This window comes from Carassius auratus, chromosome 39 (genome assembly GCF_003368295.1).
Source record: "Carassius auratus strain Wakin chromosome 39, ASM336829v1, whole genome shotgun sequence".
NCBI lineage: Eukaryota > Metazoa > Chordata > Actinopteri > Cypriniformes > Cyprinidae > Carassius > Carassius auratus.
The window spans coordinates 11096844-11122847 of NC_039281.1; the positions used below are offsets into that span (position 1 = coordinate 11096844).

Here is a 26004-nt window from a genome sequence, read left to right on the forward strand (position 1 = left end):
AGCCCTGGTGTGACTTTGGATGGTTCAGAGCTGTGTCACTGATGCAAAAGTGTGTTGTTGAAGGTAAACGCACTCATCAAGTTCTTGAGGATATTCATGTCAGTCTCTTTGGAGACGTCCTTCACTTTCCCACCAGTCAACTTAACCCAGCTGCTCTTCCTCCTTTCCTGCAGCATCAATGGCAGCAGCCCTCGAGGGTCTTGACTCAAACTGAAAAGCAGGAAAGGTTCACTGCTTTAAGTTTCTTGCATCTCTGAAGAAGAGAAACCATCCATCAAATTCTGCAGAGAGCAGGCAATGAAGATGAATCACTGATTATTCCCAGAAGAAAGAAGAGCAAATGAAGGCCCATCAGGTAAGCAGGTGCAAATAGTCAAAAATCCTCCTCCAATTACTGTTCCCCCCAAATCCCAATCAATATCAACTGGAAGTGAAACAATTGGACCTTGTGCAGTGCTAATGAATCAAAGAACTAGTTTTTGGTTCCGGAACCACCTGAGAGAGAGCGCAATGAATGGAAAAGCAGACTAAATGAAAACAGGGAAGGATGGTAAAGGATGTGTTTGTGCATGCGTGAGCTGTTTTTTTGTGCATGCACAACTTTTGGCAGAAGAGCAGGAGTTGTTCTTGGCCTGCTTATTTTACACCCACACACAACACACACACTAGAAATCTCTGAAAGCCTATAGAGGCTCTCCTGTGTCTTCTTGTAAAAGCGATCTATTCTCATCTCCAGACTCTTTCTGCATAGAAGCCTGGGAAAGGCTCCAGATCTCTGATTACTGGCGCAACCCTGATCGAGAGCAGCCACTCCTGGTGCAAATGGGGTTAAAGGGCACTGATGCTGTAGGATGACCTTTAGAGAGCCATCACTCCTCAAAAGACACAGAGGGGACAATAGTGTTCTGTAATAGATGTGGACAGAGCTCTCGGTCCCACAAAACTGTCCCCTGAAGTAAAGTATGAAAGAGGAAGGAAAAAAACAAGCAAACCAGCCACACTGAGATGTGTTAAGGACGATTCTGTCATTATTTAAAGGCTTATTTAATTATTCTAGACCTTTTTACAGTGTTTGATAGTGTCCATCTCAATTGACTTTCATAATATAGAAAAGAGCAGCTATTAAAGAAGAAGAAAGTGACGTGACATTCAGCCAAGTGTGGTGACCCATACTCAGAATTTGTGCTCTGCATTTAACCCATCCGAAGTGCACACACACAGAGCAGTGAACACACACACACACACTAAGAACACACACCCGGAGCAGTGGGCAGCCATTTATGCTGCGGCGCCCGGGGAGCAGTTGGGGGTTCGATGCCTTGCTCAAGGGCACCTAAGTCGTGGTATTGAAGGTGGGGAGAGAACTGTAAATGCACTCCCCCCACCCACAATTCCTGCCGGCCTGAGGCTCGAACTCACAACCTTTCGATTGGGAGTCGGACTCTCTAACCATTACGCCGCAACTCCCCAATTATGCTACATTTCTCCTTATCCCACAGAATAAAGTACTTTTTTTTTGTGAACTAATCCTTTAAAAGGAACAATTCAAGATGATACAAACTCGACTGACAGAAGTAAGTTCACACACACCGTGGACAGCCAGTTTTTTTGTGGCACCCGGCAAACAGAGTGCTGTACATCCACTCTCCCAAACTACAATCCCTGCCGTCACTGAGACTTGAACCCACTATCTTTGGATTAAAAGTCCGATTCTCTAACCATTAGGCCACAACTGCTCAAATGCCCCAATGTACAACAAAAAATAAAACAATGGTCCCACTTGAAAAATTTGAAAAGCAATATGAATAAGTTTAGACAACTTTACAACTCAAATAATAAACTAAAGACTTAATTTAAGAGCTTTAAAAAATAATGAGCTTTACATTTCATCCTTTAAACTCCCTGAAATGCTGGTTTTATGTACTTATACAACACAACTTATTTCATGTTCTCTCATGTATGTATACTTGTAACAGCCTTACTTTAACTCTTTTATAAGGTTATATTTTTTTTATTATTTTCTGTGGTTATCAAATTACTATTTAAAATGTTATGATATTTTATTTTTTATCAAATAAGTCTCTTTGAAAGGAGTCAAGGCAATATTTATTTGATCCAAAAATACAGTAAAGACAGTAATATTGTTAAAAATTTACATAAAAAATTAGCATATTGTGATAAAGTTCATTCTTTTCCATAATGTAATGATAAAAATTTAACTTTCATATATTTTAGATTCATTGCACACCAACTGAAATATTTCATGTCTTTTATTGTTTTAATACTGATGATTTTGGCATACAGCTCATGAAAACCCAAAAATCTAAACAAAATTAGCATATTTCATTCGACCAAAAAAAGAAAAGTGTTTTTGATACAAAAAAAGTCAACCTTCAAATAATTATGTTCAGTTATGCACTCAATACTTGGTCGGAAATCCTTTTGCAGAAATAACTGCTTCAATGCGGCGTGGCATGGAGGCAATCAGCCTGTGGCACTGCTGAGGTGTGATGGAGGCCCAGGATGCAAAATCTCCTGATAGCTAGCTGCATTGACCCTGCCCTTGATAAAACACAGTGGACCAACACCAGCAGCTGACATGGCACTTGGCAGCTGACCCACTGACTGTGGGTACTTGACACTGGACTTCAGGCATTTTGGCATTTCCTTCTCCCCAGTCTTCCTCCAGACTCTGGCACCATGAATTCCAAATGACATGCAAAATTTGCTTTCATCCAAAAAAAGTACTTTGGACCACTGAGCAACAGTCCAGTGCTGCTTCTCTGTAGCCCATTTCCTGCACACGCCTGTGCACGGTGGCTCTGGATGTTTCTACTCCAGACTCAGTCCACAATCTTCCTCAGGGTCCGGTCACCTCTTCTCGTTGTGCAGCGTTTTTCGCCACACTTTTTCCTTCCCACAGACTTCCCACTGAGGTGCCTTGATACAGCACTCTGGGAACAGCCTATTCATTCAGAAATTTCTTTCTGTGTCTTACCCTCTCGCTTGAGGGTGTCAATGATGGCCTTCTGGACAGCAGTCAGGTCAGCAGTCTTACCCATGATTTCGGTTTTGAGTAATGAACCAGGCTGGGAGTTTTTAAAAGCCTCAGGAATCTTTTGCAGGTGTTTAGAGTTAATTAGTTGATTCAGATGGTTAGGTTAATAGCTCGTTTAGAGAACCTTTTCATGATATGCAAATTTTTTGAGATATGAATTTTGGGTTTTCATGAGCTGTATGCCAAAGTCATCAGTATTAAAACAATAAAAGACCTGAAATATTTCAGTTGGTGTGCAATGAATCTAAAATATATGAAAGTTTAATTTTTATCAACTTTATCACAATATGCAAATTTTTTAGAAGGACCTGTATGTGTGTATATATATATATATATATATATATATATATATACACATATATATATATATATATATATATATACCTATATATATATATATATATATATATATATATATATATATATATACATATAATGCTTTTAATATATTTAAACATGTAATTTACTCCATTACTATAGTATTCAGTGTCACATGATCTTTCATAAATCATTCAGTATGCTGATTTGGTAGCTAAGACAGCTTTCTTATTTTTATCGATGTTGAAAAAAGTAGTGCTGCTTAACATTTTTCAGCAGCAATCAGTTGAGATTATTAAAATTCTCACTGTTTTACTGTCACTTTTAATCAATCTAATGCAGAATAAATTCATTTAAAAAAATAACTTCCCCCGAATGTTTGAAAAGCAGAGTATATGCTACAAAAGCTGTCAATTTAGCTTGTACTCACAATGTCAACAGTCATTGAGGTGTCAGAGTCGATGTCTCTATCTGTGTGTAAATCACCAGTTTGCTGTAGTACTCTTTGATGTTCATGATGAATGGAGTGATATCAAAGGAGGAGAACTGCAGGGATACAGTAGGAGAACCTCCATCCGGAGTCCTGGGCTCACATAATTTCTCCATCCTCTGTGGGCAAACACAACAATATGACTTTCGTTTTCTCCTCAGGTAACAATATCTGCCCATGCGAGACAGGGCAGCTGTTCATTAATCTTGATCTGATGAAGTGTTCATGAAAAGGAGATTGAGTCCAAGTCTCAGCTTGTTCTCCTCAATGTGAAAAATGAGTGAGTAAGCAGCAGATGTTAATAAAACAAGAAGAACTTCTGTTTTCATTTCATATGCCTGAACTGTGAGTTATGTTGCACATCCCAGAGGGAGGTCAATGGAAATTTCTGTTTTCAGCACTTGAGTACCCGCAGACTCCCCATATATTCTTTCATTCTGTGTTTTGAGGGACCGTGATTCCTGTCAGTCTCCATTCCGCAAAACCTGTTCCCCTTACGATCAGAGGAGACACTTTAAATGGCCAAACCCCTAAAAGACCATTCCAAGAATTCAGAGGTCTAATGTAAAATTGCCTTTTCTGATAACAACTAAGAAGTAACAAGAAGTGTTATTGATGCAACATTCTGCATGGTCTTACCGTTTCATGGCAGCCAGCTGCTCTTTATATATGGCCACTTGCTCTTGCAGGGCCAGGCAGTCAGGGGTAAATGCTTCCACCTCCTGAGCGGGGCAGCAGAAATAAAGGTCAATTCAAACACAAAGCACTTACCCTCAACATCTTCTATCGTGAGCATCATTGGTGCCACCAAGTTTCCCCCAGCAAAGACAGTAATGCAGGGAAGAAGAGATCCACATATGTAGACCGACATCCAACATTCAGACAAAGCTGCACTTTATTCGGCTCATCTGGGTATCTTAAGTGCCCGATTAATTGGCGATGAATTCAATTACTCAGAGTGAAAGCATTTGCATGTGAATGCTGCAATGTGACGGTGGGTCTGGGCAGCAGAGGAGGCGCATTGCACACACACGCTTCCCTGGAACCCAGAATTGGCACAGTGGCTGATGTTCCCGTTATCTCAGCGTGAACACAAGCCCAGTACTGGAGAGAGTCTAGACAATGTTTCAATGCTGATTTGCTTTCTCTATTCCACACCGCCAAAGGGCTGAACTTCACAATGGTGGACGCATTCCAATTAGATGCTTGAAATCATACTTTCTCATGCAATTTTTTTTTCTCATATAACCACTGTCTTTAAAATGCTAGTTCAAACTAGTTTAGTGAATCCAAACTAGTGAAGATACAAAAATGCATATAGAATGCCAGGTTTATGTTTCTCAAGAATTTTATTTATACAGCTGCCACTCCACTTCTAAATGATCTTTCTGACTACCTCTTTGGTTCTATTCCTGTTTTGTTCTTTCCCTCAGCCCAGCCGTAGAGCTAAGCCCTGCTCTGTTGCATCTAGGAGATATGAGAGGCTGAATGAGTGAATTATTAGGCATGGTGAAAGCTTTCCCACATCTGCTCTTTTACATCTTTTACATAGATGTGCTCTGACATCTGTGGGGTGGCGGAGTGGTTTCTACACAAAGCAGCTCGGGTTTCAGAGTCGCCACTGGCCGGGAGTCAGCAGGGCCTGTAATCAGGACTCTCCAGAGCGGATCTGGGAGCAGCAGCTCTGCTGTGCCACTCCAGGGACTTTCACACACCTCCACTGGAGACAGAACACCCACCAGCCACAGCACAGGCTAACACTACCATCTGGTGGTGGGGAAGTGTAGAGCTTAGCAAAAGTTCATATAAAAGCCTACATTCTGGTGTATAATTGCATAGATTTAATTCTGGTGGGAAGGTGTGAGTTTAAGTAGTGATTAAGGTTACTGCAAAGTGTTACTACCCTGCAATAATAGATTTTTTTTTCTGTATCAAGTTTCTTTAGATGAAATTTCATAAGACATTATATGTGGATATTTTTATTGAATCAGTGTTGATATTGTTAACTAAAACCCTTTTTAAACTTTTTAAAATAGTTTTTGGTAACTGAACTATAAATAAAATTGAATATTAAATAAATAAATAAAAACTACTTAAGTTGAAGTACTAAAAGTACTAAATCTGACGAAAAAAAAAAAAAGAAAAGTTAAAGGTAAACAGGAATATATGTAAAAGAACAAATTACAAAATCTCAACCAAATTACTGAAACAAGCTCAAATTAAAATCTCAATAATAATAATAATAGTAAATCAAACTAAAATAAAACAGTACTGGGGGTTTTGTGTTTGTCAAATGGTATGTAAAGTAATATACTATATTTGTACTCTAGTGATTTATTGTGTGAATAGGAAACTGACTTTACACATCCACTAAAATGATCTTGGGGCAGTTGGTCTAAAATTAAATAGCAAAAATAACAAGAAAAGTGAAAATTAAAAAATTCTGAGAAATAAAAATAACATATCATTTCTTTAAAGAGTGACTTTGGTACTGATATAATTTATCAAAAGCTGTGGAATTTAACTTTAAGTGTGGTGGAAATGCCCAAATACTTTTTGGAGCCTGTCTATACACTGCATAGGACATCACATCTGCAGTATTCATGGCATTACCACAGAAACATCTTCTGGTTCTTGCTGGATGAGTCTCTTGTGCTCAACCACCTGATCGTATTTCATCTGCAGACGCCGCAGTTCACCCTTTAGCTCCTCTGTGTTGCATAAAATCTCCTCCTGAGGGAAACGACAGGCCAGTAGCAAAGAAAGAACCAATAAAATAGATCATGTACTAAAGAAACTATGACATTTGAGGAGAAAACAAACACAACTTATGAATTACATTTTATCAAGTGAGGCATAAATGTGCAGCACCACCCAGGCCAGAGTTTCTGAGTGGTTCTTTCTCTTTCCGCAGTCTTTCTAACACAGACTCCAGACTGTAGTCCACAGGACCGCTGATGCTGACGGTGCTAGTGGAGATCTGCTCTGACTCCAGCCTCCAGAGATTCGTTTTCCTCTTCTAAACACCAAACCTACAATAGCCACATAACACATGGTACGAATTCCAAAAGTAGAGGACATGTAGCATATACGAATAAATGCATATGTTCAAACTGTTTTATCATATTTCACAATGCAGTAGAGGACACTGTGACTGCAGCATCTTCATGGCCTTAATATGATTTTCCTTACACCCTCAGGCAAATGACTGACCCCATTAAACATCATGGAAATATGATAATTGGGCCACACACAGGGAACCCGTTAAATCCAGCATGAGCACAGCTGGTTGTTACCCAGCAGAACCAAGGGTATGTATGAGTGGGAAGATTTTCATGTCTCACGACATCAACGGCTTGTTTATTTGCTGTGTAAGCAAAATATTGAAGGAAGAGAGGAAATACCAAAGCACAAAAGAGCTTATGTAGTTTATTTAGAATTTAAAGTAAGAATACAGAGTGAAGTCCTTGTTACATGAGTCAATTTAGGTTTTTAGATGGAAATACATGCCTAGTTTCCAGATATACAGTATCTCTGTGTGTGACTGTATACATGTATACATGTGTGTGTGTGTGTGTCATATATATATATATATAGTACAGACCAAAAGTTTGGAGGTTTGGACACACCTTCTCATTCAAAGAGTTTTCTTTATTTTCATGACTATGAAAGAGAGTCACACTGAAGGCATCAAGGAAGGAGAGTGATGGGGTGCTGCGCCAGATGACCTGGCCTCCACAGTCACTGGACCTGAACCCAATCCAGATGGTTTAGGGGTGAGCTGGACCGCAGACAGAAGGCAAAAGGGCCAACAAGTGCTAAGCATCTCTCAGGGAACTCCTTCAAGACTGTTGGAAGACCATTTCAGGTGACTACCTCTTGAAGCTCATCAAGAGAATGCCAAGAGTGTGCAAAGCAGTAATCAAATTAAAAGGTGGCTACTTTGAAGAACCTAGAATATGACATATTTTCAGTTGTTTCACACTTTTTTGTTATGTATATAATTCCACATGTTAATTCATTGATGCCTTCAGTGTGAATCTACAATTTTCATAGTCATGAAAATAAAGAAAACTCTTTGAATGAGAAGGTGTGTCCAAACCTTTGGTCTGTACTGTGTGTGTGTGTGTGTGTGTGTGTGTGTGTGTGTATATATATATATATATATATATATTTATTTATGTGTGCGTGTAAAGACAGTATCCCTCCCATTATTTTATAAGATAACCCTATTCAATGAGACATTTGAGTCCCCAAGTCTCATGATCCAATTACTCTGGAATACTCAATAGGTAAATATCATCCAAACAAGTAAATGGAAAACTTTTTTTTATTTATTCAATGTTTCAAATTACAGTATTTTAAGAAACAAAACATTTAAATACACTACCATTCAAAATTACTGGAGTACGACAACTTTCTTTTTTTCTGAAAGATGACACTCAGCAAGGCTGCATTTCTTGAGCACAAAAATCAGCATATTAGAATAATTTCTGAAGGATCGTGTGACTTAAGACTGGAGTGATGCTTAAAAATTCAGCTTTAACAATTAAAATAGAAATCAGCAACTTTTGTAATATTTTACAATATACGTTTTTATTAAATAAATGCAGCATTGGTGAGCGTAAGAGACTTGCAAAAACATTAAAAAGTGTCACAACCCCAAACTTTTACCTATAATAACAACAACAACTACTGTAGAATTACTACAGTGTGAAGTGTGAAACAAAAATGAGTTTATATGGAGGAATTCTCTGAAATGAGCTTACGGTATAGGAAGACACTCTCAGCAGGGCCATGACAGCAGCAGGACAGCAAGAAAAGATGACAACCGCACAAACCAGGGGTCTTTATAGATGCCATGGCTGAGAATGTCACAGGCACTTGTGGGATCTCCGCTGAACACAAGGTGGACTAATTAGAGGAACAATCATCAGAAGATAAACCTTTCCGACGGAGCAGAACCAATCCAGCCACTGCAACAGGACTGGAAGTCACTCCTTCAGAAAGCAGTTATACTGAGACAATGACAGTTCAGCTTTCAATAACTTTATTAAGAATTATTAAATTGGCAAGCACCAATAATAAAAAAAAATCCCAGAACACTAAATAATATGATCACAATGTCTTTATTTCATTGAATAAATTAGATGCCCGGCCCCTCCCCACAAATAAAACAAAGTATGTGCAAGAACCCATCTGTTAAGTACCAGAAACATCATTACAAAAACTGAATGGATAGAAAGAAAGGACCCAACAATAAAACAAACAGGTGGTGCTCACAGCATACCAGAAATCTGTGCAATGGCCATTTGCATTTCTGTTCCACTGATTCAGTCTCCTGCAATGAGGTCCTCCCAGAAACATCATCTACTGGCAATGAAGAATGATTCCAGGCTATAAGTGTTTGAATAAGACAGTCAAGCTCCATAGTGGTCCTTTCAAAAGCAGAAATTAGAAAATAAAAAAAGGCCAACAGAAAGCTCAGACAAGGGCTGGTAAACATGGTAGAGGATTTGAAGTGATTTAGACATGACAATCAGGGAACATTGAACCTAACATTATATCATTCACAGAATTGTCACTATTTAGTTTTCAACACTCATTAAGTGTTGAACAAATTGTAACAGCTTACATCTTTGTAACTTATTTACAACTAAAAGGTGCACATCAGTACCTTAAAAGGCACATTTTACTATTCCAACGGTACTAATATGCACCTTTGTGGATTAGATTAGGGTTTTTTTTTTTTTTTCTGACAGTAAGGGAAGGCAGAACAACAAGACAGAAACTGCTTACAACTCTTTTTCCAAGTTGCAAGACTGACACAAAACATTTCCTGTGAGATTTTGAGGAAATGTCACACACATTGTGGCGAAACAGCTTTGGTGGTTTGTGCTCCAATAACATTTCAGCATTGGGACGATGATTAATACGAGCATAACAGAGGAGACTTCCTCTTTACACACTGTAGTACAAAGCCAGACTTTGTGCAAGAAGTTTAAAACCAGCAGAATCATCAGAATCATGTGCATTATGAATTCAAGAGAGATAAACACACTCCGGTATTGTCACTAGAAACAGAAAAAAGTCTATAGAAAAACAAAGTGTAACTAACATGAAACAACACCAACAAAGGACACAAAGACAGTAAACGTACACAAAATTACCCCAAGTCTGGGTTAGTATCACCATTCATATACTGTAAATAGAAGAACCACAACTGCATCTTCATTACAATACAGGACAGATAAAAGACAATAAAAGACCCAGTGAGCACATAAGTTAAAACGTTAACGTCTCTATACCACAATCCATTACAGATCTGTAAAAGAATAAGACCACAAAAGACTAAATGTTTCAGCACCAGAATCCAGATCTAATGAAGGTACTGTAATCACATCTGCTCATTGGCATCATTCAAGGTGACTAAGAAAATCATAGGTATGGTTGTGCCATCATAACGGACTGAAAAGCAGACCAGAGAGCAAGGTTCTGAAGAATAACAGACTTATATTTATCTGTGGAGAACATCCGAATACCCACTGCTGCGGACAATGGTGTAAGAGAATGGAAAACATACATAACGTGCACACCACGACGGACAATGCCGGCTGATTCATCATGATTCAGATAGAACTGAGTAAAGATCATAGTCCAGACTTCTCCTCCACTCCAAACGGTAGTCAACTGTCAAAGTTACCTTGTAGGAAACACTGCTCTGTGAAGGTAATTTTCGAAGGAGAAAAAGAAGGGAGCATGAGACTGGTGCAAATGGTGCTTTGATGGAGCATTTAACCTGGCAGCAGCAGTCAATACAATCTCCACAACATTGCTTTCCTTTAGTGTAACAAAGTCATTCTTTTTAGTGCCCATGAGTCCCATTCACACACAATCAGTCAAATCTGGCTGGGAATATCGGATTTGGCATTACAGCACTCTGATCCAGAGACTAAAACTAGAGAAAGTGGGGTTGTACATAGCATTATAGACGCTAGTCAAAAAGATGAGGTTTGTAAGGGTTAAATTGTAGTTATTAATACTACAGAAATTAGCTGACACCTATTCCTCTGTAGAAGGAACAGAAGAACAGCGTAACGAAACCAATGGGCAGTGTCTGTGCAAAAAAGGCACTACCCAACAGTGTCAAACTTTCATCACGGAGGCTGTTAGCCAGCTTAGTGCAGGGTGGCCCAAATATCTCCCAGAGGACCAGCCACAAACACACCTCAAGTGTCTTTTTGCTTCACCTGAACACCTCTGAGAGAAAAGACATGACACCTCGTTCTGCAGTCCTCTTTCTCAGTCTTCGTCGCCTCCCATCAGGAACCCCAGTATGAAGTCACTTGTTTTCTGACGATCGTGTTGCGTCTGTTTGCCAGCGAGGTTGGGAGGCGGCCGAATGAGGAGGCTTGCGAAGAGAGTAGCTGGTGAAGAGGTACAAGAAGAGATATAACAGCGGCACACTTGAACGTTTGCAATCCGCCGGCACTAGAGAAAGTCAGACTCACCTAGGAGGTTGGCGTTCAGGTTGTTGTCAATCGAGTGTTTGAGTAATTCTCTCAAGAAGGCCATCAGGTAGCGGAACACATTGCGATGGGCTCGTGGGAGCTGAGATATTAGCTGCCGTTTACAGGAAAACAAAGAGTTAATCCTTGAACTTTATTTCTTGTTTTAAAATGCACTTTGAATCTTATATTCATCAGTGTGGCTTCAAACTTTTGTAAGCCACTGTATTTTAGATGCTTGTCATAAGATAAAAAAAATATGGTTGGATGGTCAAAATGTGTGTGAGTTATATTAATAGTTTTACATAAATGCTATTTAAAGTTTTTAGGGTTTTTTTAATCACAAAAAAAAAACTACATAGTTAAGACTCTGCATTGTTAACTCTATATAAGTTACATCAATATTCTTCAATATAAGCAAAATGGACAATAAAATACACCCAAGTGAATCAGAATCAAATCACACTGAATGCAGAATCATATGGAGAGCTTGTGAATAGGAACTGAAACAAGAACATACATAGACTGCCAGACCTACCACAAAGAGCATATTAAATATATAGTCTTGACAGTCCCAGTATAGTTACTGTCATGCATGTTAATACATGTTTACCTGCTTGCACAGGCGGCTGTCATGAGAGCATTCAAGACAGCGCTGATAGAGTTCGTAACACAGCACAGGCTCAGGAAGAGCCTCCAAGAAAATCAATAGTGCTTCGGCAACTGAGTGATTCGAGCCAGCTAACCAATTGTCAAGGAGAACCACGGTGAACAGTGAGAATGCACATTTTAGCATCAGGAAGAGAAAATACAGCAGTGAGAAAAAGGAAAAGACAGGGAGAGAAAAGAAAGTACACAGTGTCTCAAGGGATGTCTGGAGCACCATTACAGTAGGACAGAGGAAACATTCTCAGTCCCTCAGCTGCAGAGGGATGAATTGTGTAGGAGAGTCCGGCCAGTAAAAGCAGTTTTAAAGGTTGCCACTCGGTCACATTCATTGATGTGACAGACATTAGCATTTCTGAGAGTCCTTTAAAAATGTTTATACAGAGTACCAAACATTAATCTATTTGCTGGGAAAAACTCATCCTTTTCATTTATAAACATATTTATATATGTATTTTGGTGAGAAAGGATACGGATGGATTCAGGAATGCTGGTGTCCAAGCAGTCAATAATACTTTGTAGATCATCTTGCAGGCCAGGGGTCTGGAAAAGGTCCTCCTGTGTATTAAACAAATACTCAGTTATTTGAGATGTTATGGTTAACCATTGGAGCATTCATGCTTTATTTTATTTACCTGCTGGCAGGCCTTTGTGTAGAGGTGATTAACAAGCAACCAGACCTCTTTGGGAATCTTCAGAGGGTTATCCTCTGTTCCAGAACTGTACAACAAGAAATTAAGCCGGCATTTCTCCTGTGAAATAGAAAAAAGATCACTTTCTTACTGTATTAACTAATGTATTAACAGAGACATAAGGTACCACACAATATTAAAACATTGACTTTTAGTTTTACTGATATTTAATTAAATGGAACTGCATGCCTTTCTGCCAAAAATAACTAAAAAAATAATTCTTAAAAATATTTTAATCTTTTTGAAAGTTTCTTATGCTCACCAAAGCTACATTTAAAAATAGTAAAAACATTAATAGTGTGAAATATTATATACATTAAATACATATAATGTAATATTGTTTTTTATTTTAATTTTACTTGTACCCTTTTTGTGGATAGTGCCTTTAAATAAAAGATGTTTGTTAAGATGGTTCCAGTACAACCTGGACAATGGCCACTTTGTTTAAACTTAAGAACTTAGAGCATATAACTTAGAGCATATAACAGCAATGGATGAACAAATTCATCCATTTGACATTTGAAAAAGGTGACAAATAGTATTGCACTCTCTCTCTCTTCTAAAGACCCAGAATTGTATTACATGGAAATAAGTGACAGCCCCAAGACCAATGAACAATATAAGAGGACTCATGCAATTAGCAGGAATGCAACTCATGCTGAGCCTCACAGGCAAAAACAACTCTGTAGAACAGTTGACTCCAAATTACAAACACTGATTTGTGAGGCTGCTTTCTCTCTCTACTAATCTAATATCGCTGGCTGGTGAGCAGTGAGCTGGGTGAGGAAAGGAGGGGTAGAATTCAAGCTGAGAGATTCAAGCCTCAGTGACTTTCATTAGCCTGAACCAGCAGAGTGACTGCAGCAAGCTGACCCGTAGAAACAGGCAAGCTCATCGAGACACTGTCACACTGGCACAAACGTTTAAAAGCAGGACAAAGTCACCCACTATCACACATGTAGGTCACAATGATTGCAGCTGTCCTATTGCATAACCTAATACATATTTTCTGTGGATAAATAGGGACTTTACCTTTTCCATGCAGCTATCCTCTCCCTGAGAGTCATGCAGACCCAGAATGATTGGTCGGAAAGGAGTAGTCAGAGGAGAAAGGATTCAAAGAATTGACAGAGATGAGACCATAGAGAAACCAAAAGTGAGAACACGGAGCCAGTATTACAAAATCACAGATAAGCAGCTTTTGGCAATCAAAGGTAGGGTTGGGAACCGAGAACCGGTTCTTATTCAGTGGATAAGTGGAACCAGTTCTTATTCAGAACCAGTTCAACCTGGTAGAATATTCTTTTTATTTATTCAGAACAGGTTCTGTTTTTTAAAAGAACCAGAACCAGAACCAATATCTAAGTTTCGGTTCCGGAAACGGTTTTGGTGCAACACGTGACCAAGTGCTGTGTTCTGATGATTTGGCTTTTCCCGTAAGGGATGTCACAAACAGAATAACAGAAATGCCGCCCTGCCTCTTTAAATACAGAGGAAATTGTTTCCAATGAAGCACATTCCACAGTCACGATGTGCCACATTGCGTCTTTAACTGCCGAACACGTTTCCCTTGACTGTACGCGTACTCGCGCCTTTGATAACTGTGCATGTCGTTTTGTCTGACTGTACATGTACCGGTAGCGTGCCGCTAAATTACATCATATTCATCTCATATTGTCATTAAAGTACATACTGACTTCAGCTTGGACCACTGAATAAATAGACTGCTATTGTTATGCAAGTATGAGGGCTAGATTATTTAGTGTACAGGTCATTTCAAGAGTGATAAACAAAGTGATAGAAAATATTTATTTTCATGCATTTTAAATGTTTAAAAATGTGGAAACCACTCATTGCATCACACCATCTCCTGACTGCATTATTATTTGTAAAATATGGAGTTTTATGGAGAGTGTATACATGATTATATAAGTATAGCAGTTTATAGTTCATTAATTTAGGGAAATGAACAAGTGTCTTAGTCCTCAAGGGATTATTTGGCCAACCAGCTACTTAGTATAAAAAATATCAACTTTGACGCACATGCTGATCGATGGACTAGCATTACTCAACATTACTTACCTTCCAGCAACACTACATTCAATGAAGGTAAAATAGTAAAAAACATAATAATAGTTCATTTAAATAGAACCAGAATCAGAACCTGAACATTTTTATATTGTAATATATTTTGAATTTTGACATTGCCTACCTTTAAATTAATTTGACAGTAAGGAATGAACAGTATTGAGCATTGAGTAGTTGAGCATTGTGCAGTTTTAATAGTTGTTTAATGATTTTAATGGAACCGGAACCGGAACATTTCTAACGATTCCCAACCTTATCAAATGTGATAACTGAACAGCAGAGACAGAAAATGACTAAAGAAGACTACTCTCTAATTAAAAACTAACCATATTTTGAGAAAATAGAAGCAAATGGAAATGTTACGAACAGCACGGGTGGTTTGCATGATGACCTACTGGTTCTGAACAACCTGTATCCCATAAAAACATTTATTTATGGACTTCCTCATTATAGCCTCAAAGAAGAATCTTGTATCCCTGGACATCTAAAATATGGGGAAGAATTCCTGTATCCTGTGTGATTATAATCCATCTAATCAACTGAAGCTGTGGCCTGTGCCTCACCAGATCGATGAGTTTGGTGATGGGGATCTCACGGATGGGCTTCTTCATACGGCACAGGGTCTCTAAAGATGTGCCGAAACAACTGGGCAGGTAGTTTCCCGCAATAGTGATGAAGTAGTCTTTCCCTCGGTCCAGATGAAGCACCAGGATGTCCTCGATTTGATCCTCACCAGAGTTTAGCAGCATCACAGAGTCTTTACTGACATACACCTCCAGGAAGATCTCCATTGCCTCATCTACAAGGAATAGGAATATATAGACAATGTGGAGGATGCACGTTCTGCACATGAATTAAAAAAATACATCATGTTTTTTTTAAACTGTATATGGCCAGCTGACAAGACACTTTAAAAGGCAATTTATTTATTCTCGTTTTCATCATTTGGAAAAATGACCCATTCACAAAATGATGGTGAACAAATTTCACATATTTTCCATAAAATTCTGTGGTCCTTCTGGACATGGATGCAAATTAATTACACTGACATTATACTGACATCTAAATGGAATATTTTTTCAAAAAAGTTTCCATGAAATTGCATTATTTTTTAAATTATTTTTTTACACAGTAAAGGATAAAAGGAATTTTAAATCAAACACTTTGTACTTGTCAACTACAACATTCATTTATATTTGATGCCATTTGAGATACTTACTAGGGTCTAGTACCCCTTCACTGGGCTCAGCACGTAGCCAGGGCTTACAGTATTGCGAATCATTGAGTTTGGGAATGAAGGCGAAGGTGCAAGCAACCTGTCCGTCATTAGTGATGAGAAAACTCTGACGCTGAAGCTGACGGAACTTCACATTCTCAAAAGTGAACTATGGGATAAAAAACAGGTGCAGCATGAAAATTACGCTGTAAGCACATACAATACCATTCAAAATTTTTTGGCAAAACTGAATATACAGCAGCCATTCTTCAGTGTCAAATGATCCTTTAAGAGCTAAAAAAAAATTCTTATTATGATCAATGTTAAAAACAGTTCTGCTGCTTAATATTTGTGTGGATACCATAATATATTTTACATTCATGTATGAATTACAACATATCCTCAGTGTGCACTGATTTGGGTGTGCACTGATGCAGATCAATTTATTTTTTACTGTATTTTCTTCTTTCTTTTATTTTATAGACATAGCCTGGTGCATTTAGTCTGAAAGCAATTATGGCACAATTATGATCAGCCCATAATCTACTTGCAGTCCAGAGAAATGCTAACACTCCCCAGTCTGGCTTTCTGTCATTACTCACCTCCCGTTTTGTTAGGGACAGAGAGGGCAGAAAGTCATTTTCCATCCTGTCCATCTCCCGCACAATCTCTTCGAACACCTTCTTATAGCGATGCTCAATCACCATCTTCACCTGCAGCACACATAAAATCAATATGATGCTCTCAACTCCTTTATAGGAGCAGGATTAAAACAGTAAACCTCACCCCGATACTGAAGAGAGCGCTGACAGGTTTGTGGTCACTGGTCTTCAGCTCCATGTGACTGCGGTAGTGAAGCTGCTTCACATTGCTCCCCCTCCAGAGGATACGGTCGCACCAGGCAGGGACTCGACACTTCCCACTGTGGGCAACAAAAACCAAATCATGTCATGTCAATTCTTTCCTTTTTAAGATCATCAAACAATGATGTATAAAGGAAAAGGTCCTAATCTCCAAGAACTTTACCTTGAGTCCCATCGGTCTGATTTAGCATCATATTTGTAAGTTGGGCAGAAATTAATCTCCCCTTCCATGAAGTCAGTAAAGGCACGTTTAGTCTTTCTCTGGATGTTCAGCTGACAAAATGAAAAAGATGCTATTAAGTAGCTTTTAGACCAAAAATGGAAGTATGCCTGTATTTGGCTACCACTTAAAGAACTGCCATTCACACATACACACACAGTAAAAGAAAAAGAAGAAGCAACAAAAGATAACCTAAACCAGATAAAATTTTTTACTAATGAACACAAGTTTGTTATTTAGTTACAAATATTAATAATGAGAGAAACGATTCTAAAATAATATTATGAAGTAGCATCATTGCAAGGTCTCACCTGATCATACTCCTGAAGCCTCCGCAGCTCCTTCTCAGCAATAAGTTTTTTTACGTCCCCAACTTCAGGAAAACAGAGCCTGTAGTTGAGATCTCCAAGCCAAATCACCACACTTAAGAGGAGAGATCATAACACCAAACCATTTAAACATACAGTAGACCCAACATTAGCTATAAAATTCCGTTATCTAATCACAGAAAATCAGTTTCAAAAATGACTACTCTGTATAACCAGATGTCTGGGACACTCACTCATGTTTGACTATACTTAGACGTGGACATTCCATTAGGTGGAAACTCATGCGGGCACATATGTCTTTGTAGTCCTGGTTCCGCCGCTCATAATCATCCACATGAGCCGCCAAGTGAGAGTTTACGAAGCAGAAGCTAGTATTATGGAACACAAAGCGCACAGCAACTCCTCCTTTATTCCCCTACAGTAATGGAACAACAAAAGTGGATTAATATTTTCAGGTCACGGACACTGATCTACTGCATCATTAGCTTTGTGGTTATTTCAGTAATTCGTGTAATCGATAACCCTCTAAGATTACACTATATCTAATGCAAACACAACAAAAGATTCAAATTATATGCCAACTGATAGGCTAGAAGTACTTCCTGTTTTGACAAACCACTTCCTATTGTTACAAATTCAAACGCACCATTTTATTCATGAGGCCAGTTCCCACAGACTCAGAAGCCACCTCTCGAATGTGATGTTCGTGCTCCTTGTTGACATAGACCACCAGCATCATTCCCACAAGGCGAATGATACGGATCTAAAGACAGGATACTGAGCCTCATGAAAAGTTCACATAAAATAAAAACAAGCACCACATACTTTCTTCAGTTGACCATGGTAAAGACTAGACTGTTCTTTGCATTTTAAATGTTGAAAAGCAAAAATCAGTTGTCGTTTGCTCACCTGTTTGTATTTGGCTTTCGAATGGAGGCTTTTCTCTACTGCCTCAACCCATAACTGTTCTTTGGATGAGTCCATATAGAAAAAGGCCTCCGTGCTCAGGTCCAGCTCCTGAAATCTGCCAAATAACAGAACAAATCAACATGAGCATAATCAATCAAATCTACGAATGGACAATTAATAATGTACAGGGCTCCAGACTTATTCTTCCCACTGGTCGCTCTTTTTGACCTAATTTTTTCAGTTGCACGAGCACATGATTTGGTCGCAATATTTACAACATGTGATTAATCAATGCATGCTGATGAACTTTAATCATAGTTTATAATTATATGGAAACGGTTAACATTCAACCTGTTCTTTTTCCATCAGTAGTGTTATTTGTTATTTGAATTTTGTGAATGGGAGTTCCTCTTTTGCCATGCTATAAGCCAGGCTTCGGATGCTTTCACTTTCGAATTCACAATCTTGTTGTCACTTTTACAAGAAAATATAATTGTCTGTTTGGCTTGCATACATCTACACACCGTTCACTTTGTAAGACTAAAACAAAAATATGGATTCACTGTTATTCTTAAGTGAAAAGCACAACAATAAAACAGTAAGATACATTGACAAACTAGTTTACAAAATGCTTATTAACCAAAACGAATAAGATGCTCCACATGCTGTATTATATACAGATGAATAAATTACAGAACTTTTAGCAAACACTGAGGAATCAAAAAATAACAGCCTCCATAGCATAACGCGAGATAAACAGCAAAGATAAAAAGCTTTTCGAAAAGAAAAAAAGAAGAAAATTATAACTACACTTGCTGTCGGTGCCTTCATTGGTTTAAGAAGCGGTCTTTTTACTTTAGCTTGAAAACCATCCATAGTTTCCTCAATATTCACGTCATTTTTGCCTTCACGCTTGTGCTGACGTGGCAAGTATAAACCAGGCTGAGTGAGTGCGAAAACCTGAGAGGATGATAGAATAGCGGGGGAGGGGAAGCGAAAACAGAGACTGACTGGATGGGCCGTTAACAAAATCGACCTGTGCATTGATTTTAAATATAATTATATAACATTTCGGCAGTCGCACCAGTGTGATCTCTCTAAAAAAAATTGTCGCACCAGTGACAATGACAATGACTGTTTTCAAACAGGTTTCCCAAACACTGCCCCATCTGCATGATCCAAATGTGTTTCCAGTGGAGCAAGGACTTCATGTTCTGCCACTCACCCCAGTGCGTAGACATCTGGAGGGTCTGGGTCACGACACAGCCAGGGCTCAAGACTGCTGTCAGGAGACTGACCATTAACATTCCAAGTGCCAATGAAGAACCTGTAAAACAGTGACTCAAGTCAAATGTCAGGAATCAGTAAAAACAAAATCAATCACACATTTTCAGGCATGTTACATTTACCTAAAGTTCTTAATGTCCACGTATTCTTTCTCCTTCTTGTTGAGACGATACTTAAGAAGGCCTTCCCTTGACCCTGCGTGGGTGCTCATCATGGCCTGTCTCATGGTGTAGCTGGAAGGGCTGTCAGAGTTTTGTGCAGATGGTGGCCTTTCTTTAGTAGTTGGGCCTGCCGTGACGTTATTGGATGGTGTAAATGTGCCCTTGCGAGGGGGAAGAGGGGGCAGTGGTGGAGGAGGTGGGCCTCGTTGCGCAATTATACGGTTTTTCTTGTTCTTCTTCTCTTCAAAGCCAAAATCTGTGGTCAGTGAGAGGGCGGAGTCTTTAAACATAGAGAGGAACAGACCAGCAAGATTGTAAGCGACAAAGTGTTCACTAGCAACTACTGTCTTTGATGTATCTACCCATGTAACCCAATGTAGAAATGGTAATGCTCTTGTATTATTTGTGCCATTTTTTTTTAATAACATACCTGTGTTTGAGGGCTTTACTAAAGTGCTATTGTTGATGTTATTAGAGGTGGATTTGGAGGTTCCTCTTTGAGGTGGGACTGGAATGCAGTCTTTGACCGGAACAGGTACAACAGGCTCCATCTTTCTGGGCAGTAAACTCTTCCTCTCAGCTAAAGGTGGGATGAAACCATTTAACAGTGATGTTTCATGAAGTTATGGTGAATGGCTTTTAAAATGTCTTCAGCATTTAAAAATATTTCATATTGTCACCATTTTAGTATAGGCAGCTCTACTTTCAAGAGTGGACAGTAAAGCACAGGTCTGCTTCAGTGAACAGTAGGCATAAACAACAACCAAAAGAAAGACAAAACAAGAAAAGCAGGTTTTCATGGTTTTTTACTTTAAATGTTTCCCTGATCTGGACATGATCTTTCTTTTTTCAAATCTCTTCATAAGAATGAATATAAAAATCTAATTCTAAAAATCTAGCAAGGGCAATGTTTTTTTTGTTGTTGGTGGCTTAACCTTTGACTTGATTGTAGTTGTACTAACATAAACTAAAGTAAACCAATACTAAAGAGTTATGCGTGTCAAAGTTACTGCCTGACATTGAGGTCAAATTCTTCCAGGAAGCATTCATTACCAACAACCCTATAAATCTGGGTGTTGGTTACTCTGGTAAATAAATGATTAGAGTAGTTAATAAATAAGAAATGTGGCTTGATGTTTGTGGCTGCATTCTGAGCAGGGAAAATGAGGAGGATCACCTTGCTGTTTGGCCTCCGTCACATGCTGTAAGAAGGACTGAGTGTGAACATCATCCTGCAGCTCCAGAAGAAGCTCCGGCGTTTGCTCGCCTTGAAGACGAATCTTTATTGTCGCTGTTGAGGAACATTGTGTCATATTCTCACATCGAGCTATGCATTTTATTCATTAACAAAAGCAATGTAAAATGTAAAACAAATGAAAAGAGGATTAATTAAAAACTTACTGTTATTGGAGATGTCAATGAGAAGCACTTCTTCAATCTCTGAAATAGGAAATTTAAAAAAGTCAGGGACAGATTTTAAGAGGACTGTACCAGGAAAGACATAACATAAAAATAACCTGCCCTCTATGGTGACAAATGATTTTCAAATATTTGATCTGGAGAGGGAGATTTCATCATTCAAAACAGTGCTTATCATCTTAGCCTCATTGACAGAGACCAAAGGTGAGTTTGAACAGGGAGGAAAATATTATAGTGAGGAGAGAGCAAATGCATTTACACGGTCACAAAAAATCCTTCTGTAAAGTATAAATAGACAATAGAAGTTTACCTCGAATTATCTGAAAATGGTTATTGATGGGGATAGAGAGCTGGGACACTGGGCTTGATACAATTGTTTCAGGATTTGCCAGAATATCCAACCTAACAACAAGAGATTCATTCATGAAATGTTGTACAAGAATACATAACCTGTTTCACAATACTTTCTTTATCAATTCATTTTAATCTAGGAATTTAACACAGTCGGTTTATACAGTACATTTAGTTTTATTCGACAGAAGCATGCTCAGTTTACAAAAAAAAAAAAAAAAAAAAAATTGTTTATACATTTAGCATGCGGTACACTGTAGAGTATCATTCAACAGTTTAGGGTCAGTTCGATTTCATTTTTTAAGGAGATTCATCAAAAGTGACATGGAGAAGACATTTTAATGCTACAATATATGAATAATGTTACAAAAGATTTCCATTTCAAATAAATGCTGTTCTTTTGAACTTTCTATTCATCAAAGAATCAAAAAAAAAAAAAAACTACATCCAGGTTTCAGCAAAAGTATTAAGCAGCACAACTGTTTAACATTATTAATAATTAGAATAGATGTTTCTTGAGCAGCGAATCATATTAGTATACAAGTATGATTTCTGAAGGATCGTGTGACACCGAAGAAAAGTCAGCTTTGTCATCACAATAATACATTTTAAAATATATTACAATAGAAAATTGTTATTTTTAAATTGTGAGAATATTATTTCACAGGGTTGCTGTTTTTACTGTAATTGTGATCAAATAAAATGCAGCATTAGTGAACACAAGAGACATTGTCAAATCTTACTGACCTCAAACTTTTGAATGGTATTGTATCTCTCATATTTCCACTATGGTCCAGCATAATCTTATCTCATCAAAAATGTATCTTCAGAATGTAGAGGGTGGAGGGAAGCTTTTGGAAATGCAGCCGGCTAAATGCATATTGGAGGGCTAATTGCAGACCATATTTCACTCTGACAATAACAGTGCCAACTCAAGGGCATCAGATTCCTCTCAACATGGTCTTACCTACATTACACTACATGAAAAACTCAATTACAGTGGATTATTGGAAAAACCTTCAGATATCACTGCCTAAAGTGTGCTCTGCAAATGCATGCAGACAAGACTAGACTCTGCTGCCAGCGAGCCCCTCTCATTCAGTCTCAGAAGACGCTAATTGCTGTAATGGATGCTGTTGCCAGGAAACGCAGCACTCATGAACAAGGGAAATTTGGCCTAGACTTACTAAGCAATCTCACATTCAATCAATACAAATAATAGCCCAGTGTAGCGATGATGGTTATAATCTGCTCATGCCAAAAATATTTCCTTAATCTCGGAGGTTAAAAAGTGTCACTCACTGCCACATTAACATTTCATTATCTACACAATTCAAAATTGTTTTGTAGTTCAAGCACTCCCCATCCACCCCAAAGGTTCTCAGGCGAAATGAAACATTATATACTTTTATTAGCTGATAATGCCTTCAGTGATCTATACAAAGATGCTCTACCAGTTCAGGTGAAATTAAAATTGCGTTCTCATCTACTCACCCTTACATTGTTGCAAACCCATAAGACTTTTGCTCAGCTATTAACCACAAACCTGAAGAGAAACCTGAAATTTAATAATTTTGGCATTATCAACATTTAAACACTGATCAAAGCACTGTACATAAATTGAGCTAATCAAATACGGTAAAGGAAAGCTTGAGTGTGTTTGTTCTTGTGTCACACAAGCATGTTTGAGTTTCCTCAATAACCAATGAAGTTTGTTCTTGCACGTCAAGCAAGGTACAGTTGAGCTGCCGTTGACTGTATTTTTTGTGCTCTATAGGCTATGATCAATGTTTATTTGTGAATAAATGCCTAAATTAGTCATTTTTATGTAAACTATCATTTTAGTCTTAATTTGTTGCTTTAACTCTGTGGTTCCCGATCCTGATCCTGGAGAACCCCAACATGGCAGATTTTCGATGTGCTTCATATCTGACACAAACACTTGAGGTCTTAATTTTAATGAATGAGCTAATGAGGTGTATTTGATTAGAGAGACACCTGCAATGTGCAGTGTTGGAGGTTCTCAAGAATCACTGCTCTAACTGATTTCCCATAATCCAGGAGTTTTGTAAAGCATGACTAACTACAAAAGCAATTTGCATAAAATATTTCGGTTGCACTTTATTTTACAGTACGTGTACTAACATGTACTTATAGTGTACTTACAGTGTATCTAAGAAAGTTCTGGTATCACAAGGTAACTACATGGGGTAGGGTTAGGTTTAGGGGTAGGTTCAGGGTTAGTAACTAGTTATTACATAGTTATTGTAATAACTATAATAAGTACATAGTATGTACATGAGGAACAGGACTGTAAAATAAAGTGCTACCCTCTCAATGCATACTTTAACATCTAATGCCTAATACTCACAGTCATTGTCTGAAATATCAACTGTGCACTTTGTTCTAATTATTATGAGATCCTTTTCATTACACAAATGGATGTATTCAAAAAATAACATTTGTGACGTCTTTTGCCCAGGCAATTCTTGAGCTTGGCGTAAAGCAGAGTGTGTACAGTTTTAATGCAGTTAAAGAGTTTGCATGCTCATGTGAGCCCTATTAGGCTCCAGGACACCAAGGTGGAATGCAGAATAATGGGCAGCACGCTGGCATCCACCAAACACACAACGAAAGCCACACTGCCTCATCGCACAATCTTTCACAGAGTCTTCTGACACCTATAGCAACCAGCATCTAGGGCAATATGCAATTCACATTTCTTTCACATTCATCTTTCATAGAAGCAGAGGTTGTCACAGTTGGATAAACCAGTAGTGAAAGAGAGACTACAACAAAGTTGCTAAGTTTTAGGGATGATAATCAAGAATCACGTACATCAGACTGAAAGGAAATTTAGTTCTGATGCTCATATTTCTCAACAAATCCTGTTTTACACAAAAGCACTGTTTAGTATAACAGCAAAACCATGTGAATCAAGTGGAATGGAAACTGAGATTAAACAGTCTACTCACTTGAAATGTCCAGAACACTCTAACAGGGACAGGAGTCTTGGTTCTTTTTGTCCGTTTCTGAGCTCATGTCCTCTAACAGTCTGTAAAATCACTGTTAAGGATTCAATTGAATAGCTGGAGGCAGAGGGAAAGGGAATGGGGTGGAAAGTGAGACGTCTCGTGGCTCTCCCATGCTCCCTCTCTCACACAATCAAAGAACTTGTTGGACTTTATGGGTAAGTAATAAAAGATTAGTGAAAATCTCCATCATACTTCAAGATATACATTAAAAAATCATTAAAGGCGCTACTCTCATAATAAACAGCCCCTGTTCTGTAACATCTATAATGTCGTAACTTACAGACACATCGTATCAAGTGGCAACAATGTCACGCAATGATGTTCAAGTTATTCCTAAGAAATATAAAAGCATGGTCAAACAAAACGCTCACCATGAGACGCTTGTGTATGAATTATGTCAGACAGCAGAGAGAAAACGGCAACCCAGATGACAACATCTGAATTCGGTTCAGCCTCTTTAATAAACTGACGAGACGAAAATAATTGTTATTTTTTTACCATTACAGCTACTAGCTGAACTAGGCTAACAAGACACGGCTAAATGACACAGCTACTGCTCTTTACAAAATTAAATGAACAACCGAGTTTCCAAATAAAGGATACGGCCAAACACTGGCTATCGGATTTCCCGAGTGAAGACTCCATCATGAATGTTGTTAAATGTTCTGAATTAAAGCCGTCAGGCGGCTAGCTAACAGGCTAAACAACTCAGCGCGAGTGTTTTCTCATGTCAGGCTCCACCCCTCACCCTCGCGTGCTGTGCTGGCCTTCCGGGCTGATTGAGACGGATCTCTATCGGGAAATAATTTAACCCGTAAAACGGGTTTTTAATAAACACGGGTGGTAAAAACAAAACAGTCAATGAAAAGTTACACTCGCTATTCCAAAAAGCAGTGACGTAAAAGAGCGCGCGTCAGATTGTGAGCCCATGCGGAGTCTTTGAACCTCAGAGAAAACGTCTCCGGTTACTATCGTATCCTCGGTTCCCTGTTAGGCGGGAACGAGACTGTTGAGTTATCTCCTCGACAAGGGAACGGGTCTGTTGTCGCGTTAATAGTTAAATGACATCTCGAGTGATGTTCGGGTTTGGCAAAAATATGTTACAAAACATAACCGGTCAAGTATGAGTTCTGAGGTCATCATCACCGCGCTGTCCCGGACGCAGCAACAACATTGGGCGTGTTATGCAATGCTTGGGGACGTCATGGATACTCAACTTTTTCGCAATAAAAAATGGGTCACGACATACTTTAAATATTGACTTTGTAGAGTTTCCGTCAAACGCCCTGATATTAATCAGAGAGGAAGTTGTTGCTAATCTCAAATATCAAATGGATATAGGGCTTGTGGGCATCTTTTTGGGTGCATAACTTTGTGTGTGTGTGTGTGTGTGT

General features: G+C 38.5%; 1 protein-coding gene across 5 annotated transcripts; it reads right to left on the minus strand.

Annotated features, from left to right (window-relative positions):
- Positions 1-8899: 8899 nt before the first annotated feature.
- LOC113057904 (inositol polyphosphate 5-phosphatase OCRL-1-like) lies at positions 8900-25823 on the minus strand. Of its 5 annotated transcripts, none has more exons than XM_026225489.1 (23): positions 25214-25823; positions 24551-24630; positions 21535-21626; positions 21207-21245; positions 20983-21096; positions 20236-20385; positions 19767-20061; positions 19583-19684; positions 18358-18472; positions 18095-18211; positions 17682-17863; positions 17431-17542; positions 17063-17172; positions 16823-16958; positions 16639-16749; positions 16040-16205; positions 15384-15619; positions 13765-13788; positions 12676-12792; positions 12514-12598; positions 11988-12115; positions 11378-11489; positions 8900-11293 (listed from the first exon to the last, which is right to left on the minus strand). In XM_026225489.1, exons 1-23 carry the CDS (start codon positions 25256-25258, stop codon positions 11169-11171), a joined length of 2793 nt encoding a protein of 930 aa, XP_026081274.1. In that variant the 5' UTR covers positions 25259-25823; the 3' UTR covers positions 8900-11168. The 5 variants fall into 5 exon arrangements, with proteins under 5 accessions (XP_026081274.1, XP_026081272.1, XP_026081277.1 ...); XM_026225487.1 differs by having other exon boundaries at positions 19767-20085; positions 25214-25818; XM_026225492.1 differs by lacking the exon at positions 25214-25823 and adding an exon at positions 24982-24998 and having other exon boundaries at positions 19767-20085; positions 24551-24664.
- Positions 25824-26004: the final 181 nt, after the last annotated feature.